Source organism: Salmo trutta, chromosome 16 (assembly GCF_901001165.1).
Source record: "Salmo trutta chromosome 16, fSalTru1.1, whole genome shotgun sequence".
Lineage (NCBI taxonomy): Eukaryota > Metazoa > Chordata > Actinopteri > Salmoniformes > Salmonidae > Salmo > Salmo trutta.
In genome coordinates, this window is record NC_042972.1 from 36917 (window position 1) to 53352 (window position 16436).

The 16436-nt window shown below is 42.4% G+C and overlaps 1 protein-coding gene across 4 annotated transcripts in view; it reads left to right on the forward strand.

Moving 5' to 3' along the window:
* The first annotated feature begins 447 nt into the window (after positions 1–447).
* The window catches only part of pparg (peroxisome proliferator-activated receptor gamma), a 92754-nt gene continuing 76765 nt past the window's right edge, over positions 448–16436 (forward strand). For 2 of the 4 annotated variants that reach the window (XM_029692697.1, XM_029692698.1), the window contains exon 1: positions 449–814. Coding sequence is in view for 1 of the 4 variants with exons in the window: in XM_029692696.1 (XP_029548556.1) it covers positions 986–1037 (52 nt within the window). In the remaining 3 variants the exon portion in view is untranslated. The other 2 variants (XM_029692695.1, XM_029692696.1) reach the window with 2 other exon arrangements.

Consider the following 16436-nt stretch of genomic DNA (forward strand, 5'->3'; position numbering starts at 1 on the left):
GTACATGCAACATCTAGCCTTCCCTGTAGCTCAGTTGGTAGAGCATGGTGTTTGCAACACCAGGGTTGTGGGTTCGATTCCCACGGGGGGCCAGCACAGGAAAAAAAAAGTGATATTGTATGAAATGTATCCATTCACTACTGTAAGTCGCTCTGGATAAGAGCGTCTGCTAAAATGACTAAAATCTACACAGTATAGACTAATAGTGTAGCCATAACAGTTTGTGCATGTTCCCCAAATACTGTAACTATTTTGACTTTAATTCTCACTTTTAATTAATTTATCACAAACCATCAGTGATCACTTCATGATAATTCCTCACTCTAATCATGATGTGCAATCAAGTCATTTTCTGCACTCAGAAGTGCGTGTTAAAAGCTGTAGGATAATTGTTCAGTAATAACCATCAACAGGACTGAAGCCAGAATTACTCTTCCTTCCGCGTTGTTCCATGTGATCCCAGTAGGTGTTCCAGAGAGGGAGGGGAAACAAAGCGATATATGTCTACAACACGAGTTGGTAGAACATGACTACTGTCATTATCCCTGTTACTGCTGCAATACTACGTTATCATCCTGCCCACCAAGCAGTATAGCCCGGTCCTGTCGTTGCTGATTGACTGCCTGCAGAGACAAATAAAGACATCGAGAGGCTCCAGAGCGGGTCCCGCTGCGCGGCGAGAGAACAAACAAGAGACAAACAGGCAGCAGCTGCTATAGAAGGACAAACAGGCAGCAGCAACTATAGAAGGACAAACAGGCAGCAGCTGCTATAGAAGGAGACGGCATCGCACATTATTTGAGATCTTATTCAGGTCAGTCGATTTTATATTTCTTCCTGCGATGAGCAGCATGGTATTTAACCCACGGAGAGGAGGGGGATCAATTACGCTGCCTGTCAACACATTGGCAAGCGTAGGCCTACTTTCATTTAAACATTACAGTGTATGCCTATTATTGGGGAAATTAATACAAGTGTATAGGACATGCACATGATGTGTATCAATTTTAACAAGCAACGTCCTCGCTGTGGTACAGGTACGTTTTTATTCAATTCAACAAATTAATTCCCAAATTTTTTCCAAATTTGCAGCATGTGCTGATAATTTCAAGGGCTCACACATTAGAAGATTTGCAATATATATATATTTTTTTACAATCATTTGTCGTCATAACACTTTATAATCAGGAATAGCTAGGCAACTTGTTCAGTTTTAGTTTTAAATTATAGACTGATAGTATTGCACTGAATTAGCGGGTAAATCTCAGTCCTGCGTGGCAGCAGCGCTGGGCAGCAACTTGTGGTGCGCTGGTCAGCTGTTCGTTCACCTACTGCCGCCCGCAACTACTAATTATCCATCAGCAACCACCCAACTACATGTGAAAAAGTGACAATCTGAAGAATTATAAAGAAAATGCATCTAGGCTACATGGGGCGCAGGATTTTTTGTTGTTGCCTGATTTGCATATGTTTCTACTTATAATTTCCGACGTTTGGTAGACTATTTGTTAGTCAACTTGTTTAGAATTACATATATTCAGCTTCTCTTCTGTCATATGTTGCCCAAGTAGACTAAATACACTCTTGATCACCAGAATGTCATAAATCGATAGAATGAATGTTTCTATATAGTTGAGGTCAGTAAAGTTCTGTCATCTTTGCTTCTTTCGGGGACCAGAGAGAGAATGCAATAACTGACAAAAAAAAGTGATGTGCAACATTTCCAAATTACATCAGTTTGACCAGTTGTAAGGAAATGGAAAGCTGTGAAAATGACCCAACATGTTTCTGATAAGATTTCCGTTTGGCTTGGATGCATATTTTATGTGCTGACATACTATCAGCTTTTATGATGCTGATAAAGATGGCACCATAGAAGGTATCTGTAGAGGTGCATTCGCATTCTCTCAAGATGCTGAAAGAAATACATCTTATTTCCTCCCTCATGTTCCCGGGTCAACACTTAGCCTACAGTTGGTGTGGAATTTTACTGCAAGAAATGCTTAATTCTGCATGAGTTAATATTAAGGCTTTGTGAGAGGTTATAGACCTACAGTCAGTGTCCAGATGTCCGTTTCCATTTAAACCCATCTGAGCAGTAGGCTGCAGTTCCCTTGACATGTCATAAGCCTATTTGAAGTCCTGTCTTGTGACTGCGGAATTTGTATAGCGCCTCACAATCATCACAACACAGCCCAGCACTGCTTTCATCTTCTTTTACCACTTCATCAAATCTTTCCCAAACATTACTTTTATGGGCCTCCCTTCTCTTTATTTTCAACTCTCCATTACACAGCTTTTCTCTTAATGAATTAAACTCCAACCTTGTCATTTTTTCCTTCTATTGAATTAAACTCTGATATTGTCCTTTTTTCCTCTGTGAATCAACTTTAACGTTTTCTGCCCCATTCCATTAAGCATTTGGCGTGTAGGCTATTTGCCCCGTATACAGTTAGGCCCTAAAGCTTAGGCTTATACACTAATGATAGAGCCTAAAATAATGAAAGAAAAACCTCAATGTAGCCCATAGATATAAATTGCACAATAATGATACATTTCTGGATTTTTTTTAAGGTAAGCCTATTGGTTTTATCTTTATTCAACCCGCCCACCACACACCCGCCCGATATCCACACAATGATCCTATTTTGTCGTAGGCAAACTTTCATCAGTCAAATCATTCAGTAAGTTATTGCTGCAGTGTTTTAATTTAGGCTGTAGGTACCTACAGATATTTACTTTATATTTATTTTGAATAAAAATATTTTAAAATATAGTCATATTTAGAAAACCAAACTTTATTTCAAATATAAATTGACTTATTACTGAAGCAAATCACCTGCCACCTGTTGACTACAATAGATAGGTTACTATAAAAATACTTGAATACTTTAAATTAGGCTCCACTTATGTAGAAATGTGTATTCTTGATCAAAATAGGCTGTATAATTCTGTATTTACTTTCTATGTTACAAGGTCATAGCATCATCTGAGGCCAACATTGTTAGTCATGACACAGGTCAGCATAATATTTCCTCATGCAATGACTTAAAATAAACCATTTATTTAAGGATATGACTGAATAACTTATAAAACATTTGTAAAGCTATTTTTGAAAAATCGTTGTGACATGAACAGTATTTTGGAGAAGCGAGGACTAGTCTGTGTCCGCTGAAAGTGATAGGATACTTCAGGTTCAGTTTCACAATATTTCCCTTCACAAAGACCGAGAACACATAGTTTTCCCCAGTGGTGTAAAGTATTTAAGAAAAAATTACCTAAAAAAACTACTTACGTAGTAATTTAAAGTATCTGTACTTTACTATTTATATTTTTGACAACTTTTACTCCGCTACATTCCTGAAGAAAATAATGTACTTTTTACTCCATTCATTTTCCCTGCCACCCAAAAGTATTCCTTGCATTTCGAATTCTTGACAGTACAGGAAAATGGTACAATTCACACTTATCAAGAGAACATCCCTGGTCCATACTGCCTCTGATCTGGCGGACTTACTATACACAAATGCTTTGTTTGTAAATGTTTGAGTGTTGGAGTGTGACCCTGGCTATCTGTAAATTAAAACAACAAGAAACTTGTGCCGTCTGGTTTGCTTAATATAAGGAATGTGAAATTAAGTACTGTATACTTTTACTTTTGATACTTAAGTATATTTTAGCAATTCCATTTGCTTTTGATACTTAAGTATATTTAAAACCAAATACTTTTACTCAAGTAGTATTTTACTGGGTGACTTTCACCTCTACTTGAGTCATTTTCTATTAAGGTATCTTTACTTTTATTAAAGTATGACAATTGGGTACTTTTTCCAGACTGGTTTTCACTACACTACAGTATAAGTATAGGGTAGTATGCCTACACCAATTATTCCTCATTATAGTCTCATGTTTATCATTTATTGTTCCATGGGCTACGGTATAATCTTCTATAAGGTAAATCTAGCAGGAACCATCAAGTCTGTATCTACAGTATAACTCTTTATAACCTGATATAACAGTGATTTACATTTCAGTCATTTAGCAGACGCTCTTATCCAGAGCGCCTTACAGTAGTGAATGCATACATTTCATTTCATACATTTTCTTTGTTGTACTGGCCCCCCGTGGGAATCGAACCCACAACCCTGGCGTTGCACACACCATGCTGGTGTTGCAAACACCATTCTCTACCAACTGAGCCACAGGGAAGACTGTGATGTGGAGTGATGTGTGGATGTGTGGAGTGATGTGTGGATGTGTGGATGTGTGGAGTGATGTGTGGATGTGTGGAGTGATGTGTGGAGTGATGTGTGGAGTGATGTGTGGAGTGATGTGTGGAGTGATGTGTGGAGTGATGTGTGGATGTGTGGAGTGATGTGTGGATGTGTGGAGTGATGTGTGGAGTGATGTGTGGAGTGATGTGTGGAGTGATGTGTGGAGTGATGTGTGGATGTGTGGAGTGATGTGTGGAGTGATGTGTGGAGTGATGTGTGGATGTGTGGAGTGATGTGTGGATGTGTGGAGTGATGTGTGGATACTAGAGCAACAAGGACTGAATTAAAAAGAGGGATACTTTACTTCAGAGTTTCATAATGGGTTATATCATTCCTAAAGAGCAATGTGTGCGTATGTTGGACTTTGCTCTGTTGTCATAAATGGAAGGAGCGTCTACAGAGACAAAGCTGTGTTTATATTATGCCTTTATATTGGGCCTAAGCTGGCCTCCAATACATCAAATCAAATTGTGTTAGTCACAGGCGCCGATTACAACAGGTGCAGAACTTACTGTGAAATAGTTACTTAAAAGCCCTGAACTCTATTTCTTTAACTGCATTGTTGGTTAAGTAAATATTTTCTAAATAAACTAAAGTCAATTTTTCTTCTCCAAAAAATCCAAATGTAACACAAGAAAATTACATAATAAAGAGATTATATACAGGGGGTGCCGGTACAGAGTCAATGTGTGGGGGTACAGGTTAGTCAAGGTAATTTGTAAAGTGACTATGCATGGGTAATAAACAGCGAGTAGCAGCAGTGTAAAAACAAAGGGGGGGTCAATGCAAATAGTACTACCTATACATCTACATAGTACTACCTATTTCTTTTATATTTAACTAGGCAAGTCAGTTAAGAACAAATGCTTATTTACAATGACGGCCTACCCCGGCCAAACCCTAACCCGGACGACGCTGGGCCAATTGTGCGCCGCCCTATGGGACTCCCAATCACAGCCAGTTTGATATATCCTGGAATCGAACCAGGGTCTGTAGTGACGCCTCTAGCACTGAGATGCAGTGCCTTAGACCGCTGTGCCACTCAGGAGCCAAATAGAAATGCCTATACAATACCTCAAATACATCTACAAAGTACTACCTATATAATACCTCAAATACCTTTACATAGTACTACCTATACAATACATCTACAGAGTACTACCTCCGCTTAGCAATAAAGCATCATTTATAAACTTTTTTTTTAATTAATAAAGAAAAAAAACATTAAAATATATATATTCTTTATCAGAAACTGATGCGTTCTGATTGTACAAACATTTGCAATTTACACAAACTCATTCCCCACACAGATGGTGTTTCTAATGCTGTGGTCAGGCTCTGACCAACACAAGGATTTTCCTGTCATTTCCATTGATTTCCACTGATGTCCAGTGATTCCTTATTATTATAATCGTTTATTAATTTCCAGTGATTTTGTAATGATTTATAGTGATTAGCCAGTGATTAAAAAACTATATTTTCTAGGGATTTCTTGTGCTATTTTGATTTCCAATGTGTTAGAGCAGAACTCATTGGTAGTGAATGAACAAGAAGATTCCTAACAAATATTGTTACCTAAACCAGCTGAACGGAATATAATAGGATTCAGCCTCAGTAAAAAGACAGTCCTGTTGCACTGCAACAGCATTACTTCCCCTCTGACTTTATAACTAGGGTGTTAGGTGACACAATTCAGCTTTGGTTCTGGTGTTATACTTTGTATTCCATGTTATAGAGAACCTTCTCATTAACACAAAACACTTTATTTCATGAGGGTAGGACTTAGCATTGCTGAGATCTTATTTTCAAGTGATCGGAAAAGGTCTTGGACTGGTCACTATTATTCCGTAGGCAATTGCACCAAATCACCTGTCTGGATTCTTAATATCAACACGTTTTGTCCAATATCAAGATACAGTGGTCATATTGTTATGACATTTTCAGTGTTGATGTAGAACAGGTCATGAAATTAAATTGCAATATTATAAAAATGTGGCACTTAATATGCAAATAAGGCAGTACGGAATACATCATTCCAGTAACGTAAGACCAATAATGTAACGTAGGATGGTGATATTATTATTATTATTATTATTATTGTTATTATTCATCTGGAAGCTTACACTGAGAAGGAAGATGCAGCCCATGAGTGTGTGATCACACACCAGGGGAGGAAACAGAGTACATATAATGTGGATTACATAATCATATCAAATCAAACTGTATTGGTCACATGCACCGAATACAACAGGTGTAGACCTTACAGCGAAATGCTGAATACAACCGGTGTAGCCCTTACAGTGAAATGCTTACTTACAAGCCCTTAACCAACAGTGCAGTTCAAGAAGAGTTAAGAAAATATTTACCAAATAAACTAAAGTAAAAAAGGAACAGAATGTGGAGGCTATATACAGGGTATTACGGTACAGAGTCAATGTGGAGGCTATATACAGGGGGTACCGGTACAGAGTCAATGTGGAGGCTATATACAGGGTATTACGGTACAGAGTCAATGTGGAGGCTATATACAGGGGGTACCGGTACAGAGTCAATGTGGAGGCTATATACAGGGGGGTACTGGTACAGAGTCAATGTGGAGGCTATATACAGGGGGTACCGGTACAGAGTCAATGTGGAGGCTATATACTGGGGATACCGGTACAGAGTCAATGTGGAGGCTATATACAGGGGGTACCGGTACAGAGTCAATGTGGAGGCTATATACTGGGGATACCGGTACCGAGTCAATGTGGAGGCTATATACAGGGGGTACCGGTACAGAGTCAATGTGGAGGCTATATACAGGGGATACCGGTACCGAGTCAATAACGAGGCTATATACAGGGGGTACCGGTACCGAGTAAATAACGAGGCTATATACAGGGGGTACCGGTACCGAGTAAATAACGAGGCTATATACAGGGGGTACCGGTACCGAGTCAATAACATTTTAAATTTTTGTCATTTAGCAGACGCTCTTATCCAGAGCGACTTACAGTAGTGGATGCATACATTTCATACATTTTTTTTCTTCCCGTACTGGTCCCCCATGGGAATAACGAGGCCATATACAGGGGGTACCGGTACCGAGTCAATGTGCAGGGGTACAGATTAGTCGAGGTAATCTGTACATATAGGTAGGGGTGACGTGACTATGCATAAATAATAAACAGCGAGTAGTAGCAGTGTAAAAACAAATGGAGGGGTGTCAATGCAAATAGTCTGGGTAGCCATTTGATTAATTGTAGCTTGGGGGTAGAAGCTGTTAAGGAGCCTTTTGGTCCTAGACTTGGCGCTCTAGTACCGCTTGCTGTGCGGTAGCAGAGAGAACAGTCTATGACTTGGGTGACTGGAGTCTTTGACAAATTTTTGGGCTTTCGTCTGACACCGCCTAGTATGTAGGTCCGGGATGGCAGGTAGCTTGGCCTCAGTGATATACTGGGCCATACGCACTACCCTCTGTAGCGCCTTCTGGTCAGATGCCGAGCAGTTGCCATACCAGGCAGTGATGCAACCGGTCAGGATGCTCTCGATGGCGCAGCTGTAGAACTTTTTGAGGATCTGGGGACCCATGACAAATCTTTTCAATCTCCTGAGGGAAAAGGTGTTGTCGTGCCCTCTTCACGACTGTCTTGGTGTGTTTGGACCATAATAGTTTGTTGGTGATGTGGACGCCAAGGAACTTGAAGATCGCAACCTGCTCCGCTACAGCCCCATCGATGAGAATTGGGGCGTGCTCGGTCCTCCTTTTCCTGTAGCCCACAATCATCTCCTTTGTCTTGATCATGTTGAGGGAGAGGTTGTTGTCCTTGCACCACACAGTCAGGTCTCTGACCTCCCTGTAGGCTGTCTCATCGTTGTTAGTGATGAGGCCTACCACTGCTGTCATCAGCAAACTTAATGATGGTGTTGGAGTCATGCCTAGCCGTGCAGTCATGAGTTAACAGGGAGTACTGGAGGGGACTGAGCACGCACCCCTGAGGGGCCCCCGTGTTGAGGATCAGCGCAGCGGATGTGTTGTTACCTACCCTTACCACCTTGGAGAGGCCCATCAGGAAGTCCAAGATCCAGTTGCAGAGGGAGGTGTTTAGTCCCAGGGTCCTTAGCTTAGTGATGAGCTTTGAGGGCACTATGGTGTTGAATGCTGAGCTGTAGTCAATGAATAGCATTCTCACATAGGTGTTCCTTTTATCTTGAGGTAGTCACCTCATACAAGTACCCCTAGGGTTAGCAGCAGCTTGCGGGGTTAGGGTTAGCAGCAGCTTGCGGGGTTAGGGTTAGTAGTAGCAGCAGCGGCAGCTAGCGGGGTTAGAGTTAGTAGTAGTAGTAGCAGCGGCAGCTAGCAGGGTTAGAGTTAGTCGAGGATCGGTAGGATAGTCAGTTTTATGAGGGTATGTTTGACGGCGTGAGTGAAGGAGGCTTTGTAGCAAAATTCTAGATTTAATTTTGGATTGGAGATGTTTAATATGAGAGTTTACAGTCTAGCCAGACACCTAGGTATTTGTAGTTGTCCACATATTCTAAGTCAGAACCGTCCAGAGTAGTGATGCTAGCCGGGCAGGCGGGTGCGGGCAGCGATCGATTGATCGCTGCCCGCATGCCAAAAGCATGCATTTGGTTTTACTAGCGTTTAAGAGCAGTTGGAGGCCACGGAATGAGTGTTGTATTGCGTTCAAGCTCGTTTGGGGGTTAGTTAACAGTGTCCAAAGAAGGGCCAGATGTATACAGAATGGTGTCGTCTGCGTAGAGGTGGATCAGGGAATCACCCGTAGCAAGAGCGACATCGTTGATATATACAGAGAAAAGAGTAGGCCCAAGAATTGAACCCTGTGGTACCCCCATAGAGACTGCCAGAGGTCCGGACAGAGTTAGTTATTAGCTGCAGCAGCAGCAGCTAGCGGGGTTGGAGTTATTAGCAGCAGCAGCTAGCGGGGTTGGAGTTATTAGCAGCGGCAGCTAGCGGGGTTGGAGTTATTAGCAGCGGCAGCTAGCGGGGTTGGAGTTATTAGCAGCGGCAGCTAGCGGGGTTGGAGTTATTAGCAGCGGCAGCTAGCGGGTTGGAGTTATTAGCAGCGGCAGCTAGCGGGGTTGGAGTTATTAGCAGCGGCAGCTAGCGGGGTTGGAGTTATTAGCAGCGGCAGCTAGCGGGGTTGGAGTTATTAGCAGCGGCAGCTAGCGGGGTTGGAGTTATTAGCAGCGGCAGCTAGCGGGGTTGGAGTTAGTAGCAGCAGCAGCGGCAGCTAGCGGGGTTGGAGTTAGTAGCAGCAGCAGCGGCAGCTAGCGGGGTTAGAGTTAGTAGTAGCAGCAGCAGCGGCAGCTAGCGGGGTTAGAGTTAGTAGCAGCAGCAGCAGCGGCAGCTAGCGGGGTTAGAGGTAGTAGTAGCAATGGCAGCTAGCGGGGTTAGAGTTAGTAGTAGTAGCAGCAGCGGTAGCTAGCGGGGTTAGAGTTAGTAGCAGCAGCAGCAGCGGCAGCTAGCGGGGTTAGAGGTAGTAGTAGCAGCGGCAGCTAGCGGGGTTAGAGTTAATAGTAGTAGCAGCGGCAGCTAGCGGGGTAGAGTTAGTAGTAGTAGTAGTAGCAGCGGCAGCTAGCGGGGTTAGAGTTAGTAGTAGCAGCAGCAGCGGCAGCTATCCGGGTTTAGAGTTAGTAGCAGTGGCAGCTAGCGGGGTTAGAGTTAGTAGCAGCAGCAGCGGCAGCTAGCGGGGTTAGAGTTAGTAGTAGTAGTAGCAGCGGCAGCTAGCGGGGTTAGAGTTAGTAGTAGTAGTCGTAGTAGCAGCGGCAGCTAGCGGGGTTAGAGTTAGTTGTAGCAGCAGCGGCAGCTACAGGGGTTAGAGTTAGTAGTAGTAGTAGTAGCAGCGGCAGCTAGCGGGGTTAGAGTTAGTAGTAGTAGTAGCAGCAGCGGCAGCTAGCGGGGTTAGAGTTAGTAGTAGTAGTAGCAGCGGCAGCTAGCGGGGTTAGAGTTAGTAGTAGTAGTAGCAGCGGCAGCTAGCGGGGTTAGAGTTAGTAGCAGTAGCAGCGGCAGCTAGCGGGGTTAGAGTTAGTAGTAGTAGTAGCAGCGGCAGCTAGCGGGGTTAGAGTTAGTAGTAGTAGTAGTAGCAGCGGCAGCTAGCGGGGTTAGAGTTAGTAGTAGCAGCAGCGGCAGCTAGAGGGGTTAGAGTTAGTAGTAGTAGTAGTAGTAGTAGTAGCAGCGGCAGCTAGCGGAGTTAGAGTTAGTAGTAGTAGTAGCAGCGGCAGCTAGCGGAGTTAGAGTTAGTAGTAGTAGTAGCAGCGGCAGCTAGCGGGGTTAGAGTTAGTAGTAGTAGTAGCAGCGGCAGCTAGCGGGGTTAGAGTTAGTAGTAGCAGCAGCAGCAGCTAGAGGGGTTAGAGTTAGTAGCAGCAGCAGCTAGAGGGGTTAGAGTTAGTAGCAGCAGCAGCTAGAGGGGTTAGAGTTAGTAGCAGCAGCAGCTAGAGGGGTTAGAGTTAGTAGCAGCAGCAGCAGCTAGAGGGGTTAGAGTTAGTAGTAGTAGCAGCTAGAGGGGTTAGAGTTAGTAGTAGTAGTAGCAGCTAGAGGGGTTAGAGTTAGTAGTAGTAGCAGCAGCAGCTAGCGGGGTTAGAGTTATTAGCAGCGGCAGCTAGCGGGGTTAGAGTTAGTAGTAGCAGCAGCGGCAGCTAGCGGGGTTAGAGTTAGTAGTAGTAGTAGCAGCAGCAGCAGCTAGTGGGGTTAGAGTTAGTAGCAGCAGCAGCTAGAGGGGTTAGTTAGTAGCAGCAGCGGCTAGAGGGGTTAGAGTTAGTAGCAGCAGCGGCTAGAGGGGTTAGAGTTAGTAGCAGCAGCGGCTAGCAGCGGCTATCGGTGGCTAGAGGGGTTAGTTAGCGGCGGCTAGCGGCGGCTAGCAGCAGCTAACGGGGTTAAGATTATAATATTATATTAAGATATATTTGGCTTTATCAAATCAAATTATATTTGTCACATGCGCCGAATACAACAGTGAAATACTTATTTACAAGCCCTAACCAGCAATGCAGTTTAAAAAATAAAACAAATAAAATAAGAATAAGAAATAAAAGTAACAAATAATTAAAAGAGCAACAGTAAAATAACAATAGCGAGGCTGTATACTGCGGGTACCGGTATTAGGGTTAGTCTTGCAGAGTACCCACACAGAGGAGGCTGTGGCCTTCACTCCAGTCCTGGAGAGGAATATAGAACAAAAAATAAAACCTTTTAAGAGGGTTGGGGTTAGAGATATGGTTAAAGTTAAGGGTTAGGGTTAAGGTAATGGTTAGACCTGAGGAGGCTGTGGCCTTTACCCCAGGCCTGGAGAGGACTATATGACTAAAATAAAGCCTTTAGGAGACAGAAACCCCAAAAGACTCAGGTCAAAACTTCACCTTTCTAGTGAGACCGGTGGAGGGATGTTACTGTAACACGATGTACACATGTTTTATCTGTTTAGCACACTTCCGTCTTTTCCTGTGTGTGTGTTTTCCTTTCTACCTCGAGGAACATCCCCCTGCCTCCGCAGCGGGAGCGGAGGAGACCTTGACATAGTGTGTGTGTAGTAAGGCTGTAGCTCTTTCCTTCTCCTTGGAGGAGGCTCTGCTTAAAGCCCATGGGAGCAATCAACCATTAACTCACTCCTATTCAAATAAATTGGGGAAAAGTTCACGTCCTAAGAAATTGTGCAAACTCTCATTCCCAGGGAGCTGCACAATGGCAATCTAGGAGACTAGGGAGGGGGCTGCTGGGGGGGTCAGGAGAGCGGGGAGGGGGCCGCTGGCCGGGAGCGTGTTGTTGTAATGGCTCTAGTATGTATCTTAATGTTCCTTAGTCTCCCTAGAGGGTCTTAATGGGAGAATGAGCCCCTTAGACAAAACCTCACGTCTCTACTGCAAAATCATCCTCCCATAGACAAGAACCAACACACTGGATAGCCTGAACACAGAAAACACAACAAGTACGACAAAATCTGAGAGCCAGATTATCTTGTTTCTATAAATACTATATTGTACATGTCATACATTCTATATTGAACATGTTATACATTGAACATGTCATACATTCTATATTCTATTCTGCATTCTATTCTGTATTGTACATGTTATACATTCTATGTTGAACATGTCATCCGTTCTATATTGAACACATCATATTGAACATGTCATCCGTTCTATATTGAACACGTCATATTGAACATGTCATACATTCTATATTGAACATGTTATACATTGAACATGTCATCCGTTCTATATTCTATTCTGCATTCTATTCTGTATTGTACATGTTATACATTCTATATTGAACACGTCATCCGTTCTATATTGAACACGTCATCCGTTCTATATTGAACACGTCATCCGTTCTATATTGAACACGTCATCCGTTCTATATTGAACATGTCATACGTTCTATATTGAACACGTCATATTGAACATGTCATCCATTCTATGTTGAACATGTCATGTTGAACATGTCATCCATTCTATATTGAACATGTCATTCGTTCTATATTGAACATGTCATACGTTCTATATTGAACATGTCATACGTTCTATATTGAACACGTCATATTGAACATGTCATCCATTCTATGTTGAACATGTCATGTTGAACATGTCATCCATTCTATATTGAACATGTCATCCGTTCTATATTGAACATGTCATACGTTCTATATTGAACATGTCATACGTTCTATATTGAACACGTCATACGTTCTATATTGAACACGTCATACGTTCTATATTGAACACGTCATCCATTCTATATTGAACATGGCATACGTTCTATATTGAACATGTCATCCATTCTATATTGAACATATCATGTTGAACATGTCATCCATTCTATATTGAACATGTCATCCATTCTATATTGAACATGTCATCCATTCTATATTGAACATGTCATCCATTCTATATTGAACATGTCATCCAGTCTATATTGAACATGTCATACATTCTATATTGAACATGTCCTCCATTCTATGTTGAACATGTCATGTTGAACATGTCATACGTTCTATATTGAACATGTCATACGTTCTATGTTGAACACGTCATACGGTCTATATTGAACACGTCATATTGAACATGTCATCCATTCTATGTTGAACATGTCATACATTCTATATTGAACACGTCATATTGAACATGTCATCAATTCTATGTTGAACATGTCATACGTTCTATATTGAACACGTCGTACGTTCTATATTGAACACGTCATACATTCTATATTGAACATGTCATGTTGAACATGTCATCCATTCTATATTGAACATGTCATATTGAACACGTCATGTTGAACATGTCATACGTTCTATGTTGAACACGTCAAACGTTCTATATTGAACACGTCATCCATTCTATATTGAACACGTCATCCGTTCTATGTTGAACATGTCATATATTGAACATGTTGTACATTTTATATTGAACATTGGGTGCATTGAACACTGTTCTAAAGCTGTGTTGGGGTATATTGAACACTGTTCTAAAGCTGTGTTGAGGTATATTGAACACTGTTCTAAAGCTGTGTTGGGGTATATTGAACACTGTTCTAAAGCTGTGTTGGGGTATATTGAACACTGTTCTAAAGCTGTGTTGGGGTATATTGAACACTGTTCTAAAGCTGTGTTGGGGTATATTGAACACTGTTCTAAAGCTGTGTTGGGGTATATTGAGCACTGTTCTAAAGCTGTGTTGGGGTATATTGAGCACTGTTCTAAAGCTGTGTTGGGGTATATTGAACACTGTTCTAAAGCTGTGTTGGGGTATATTGAACACGCTTTACTTCTACACATGATAACGTTGCTGTGTGTGTGTGTGTGTGTGTGTGTGTGTGTGTGTGTGTCTTTGTACACATGTGCATGTTCAAAGGTACCCTCATGCCTGCATGTATTTTGAGAACGGCTTGAGAAAACGTGTTATTTGTTTGGACCCTGACCCTGACACTCAGCTGTAGGAAGGAGAGACCCAGTGCGAGTATAGGACAATCACTAGTGTCATTATAATGTGACAGGTCCAGTGTGAATATAGGACAATCATCAGTACCATTATAATATGATGTTACCACACCCACAACAGAAGCACAATAATGATCTCGGTTTTGCAGGTGGAGGACTTCTCTGAGAAGTTGATGTTATGCCTAAATTCGACCCAAAACCAACAAGGAAGTCTGCTGCAGTGTTGTGTGGTTGTATGAAACCAATCGGTACATCAAGCAAAGCTCTTAACCATGCCATTCTGCTCTTAATTTCTATTCGCCATAATTTCAGCGTAGTGTTAATATTATTTTAGTCTCTCTTTTTGGTGAAATAATGAACACTGGTTCTGCGTTTGAACTGTGTGTTAGTTAATAGACACAGTGAAAGATGTAGAGAGAGAGAGAGAGAGGCCGTGGTCATGGAATTCCAAACGCGTCATGCATCTGCACCTACATTTCAATGTGTCTACCATGTCCACAGTGTGTCCTGATTCCCTATTTTAGCGCTATATTCAAATGCCAGTAGTATGCATTCTTCAAACAGTGGAATAGGCAGAATATGATAACACAACAACTGATGGCAGTAGCTAACTACTGTAGCTAACTAGCCAGCTAACATCTGTAGCTAGCAAGCAACGCTAAAGGGATTGCAAACGGGTTAGATTAACTGTAGCCAAAACAATTTTTTTTCTGCTAAATATTAGTTGGCTGGCTAGATTTGAGACCAGCAAACACGTTCCTCACATGCTAAGAACGTATTTCCTCCAATGTTATAATGAAAAGGTGCCTCTTGGTCCCAAAACACGTGGGAGGAGTGCTGATGACGTCGCCAACTGTATGCACTTTCGGTAGCCTGATTGCGTCCAGACTGAAGAGAAATCCCTGACCAGCCAGATCTGAACACGATCAGATCACAAAGCAACTTTTGTGTGTCTAGACCCGTCTTTTCAATGCGATCTTCATATTCTGATAGCAGAAGACACTTACATGCGACAAGTGTAGACACCAAAGAGACAGAGAGACAGTGGGGATGTCAGTCTTCATGAATGAGACTGCTGAATAACACTGGACTCTGTGAAAGTCTGCTGTAGCTTTGAAGAATAGTGATTTCCAAGTATTGCTTCATACAATATATCGAGAATTCAAATATTATAAACTATATTTTTAGATACATTTAAACAGTGTAGTAATAATAAGATGACTACCTGATATTCCTTAGAACAAGAAGTGAGCTCAATGTCTCTCAGCATAGAGAAGTGGAACCAGAGACATAGCGTCAGAACAGGATGAAGCAACAGGAAGTCATAAGACTGCTCTAACACACAACTCTACACCAGACCACCTTAACATCACATGACCCGGAGAGACAAACCCTAACCATAACCCTAACCCAGAGACATAGCTTCATAACAGAATGAAGCAACAGGAAGTCCAAAGGCTGCTCTAACACACACAACACTACACCAGACCACCTTAACACCACATGACCCTGAGAGACAAACCCTAACACTAACCATAACCCAGAGACATAGCGTCAGAACAAGATGAAGCAACAGGAAGTCATAAGACTGCTCTAACACAACACTACACCAGACCACCTTAATACCACATGACCCTGAGCTGTTTTCTCTGTCTGGCTGCTCTCTGAAGTGAAACTATCTGCAGTCAGAGAGGAAAATGACTCCTCTAGGTTCTTTTAAACCAGTCACATCCCCAGGAAAAGGCATGAGCCAACCTCTTAACCACAAGGTCCTGCTGACTAGTTTATCTCTCCTGACTAGTAGTTCAGCACTCCTGACTAGTTGGGGCGACTAGTACTTCAGCCCTCATCAGTTCTTCCCCATTGACTAATTCAACCCTCCTGACTAGTAGTTCATCCCTCCTCGCTAGTTCATCCCTCAATAGTTAATCTCTCCTGACGAATAGTTAATTTCTCCTCACGAGTAGTTCATCCCTCCTGACATGCTCATCCCTCCTGACATGTTCATCCCTCCTGACATGTTCATCCCTCCTGACTAGTTCATCCCTCCTGACTAGTAGTTCATCCATCCTGACTAGTAATTCATTGCTTTTGACTAGTAGTTCCTCACTCCATGCTACTTCATCCCCCCTGACTCGTACCTCATCCCCCCCTGACTCGTACCTCATCCCCCCCTGACTCGTACCTCATCCCCCCCTGACTCGTACCTCATCCCCCCTGA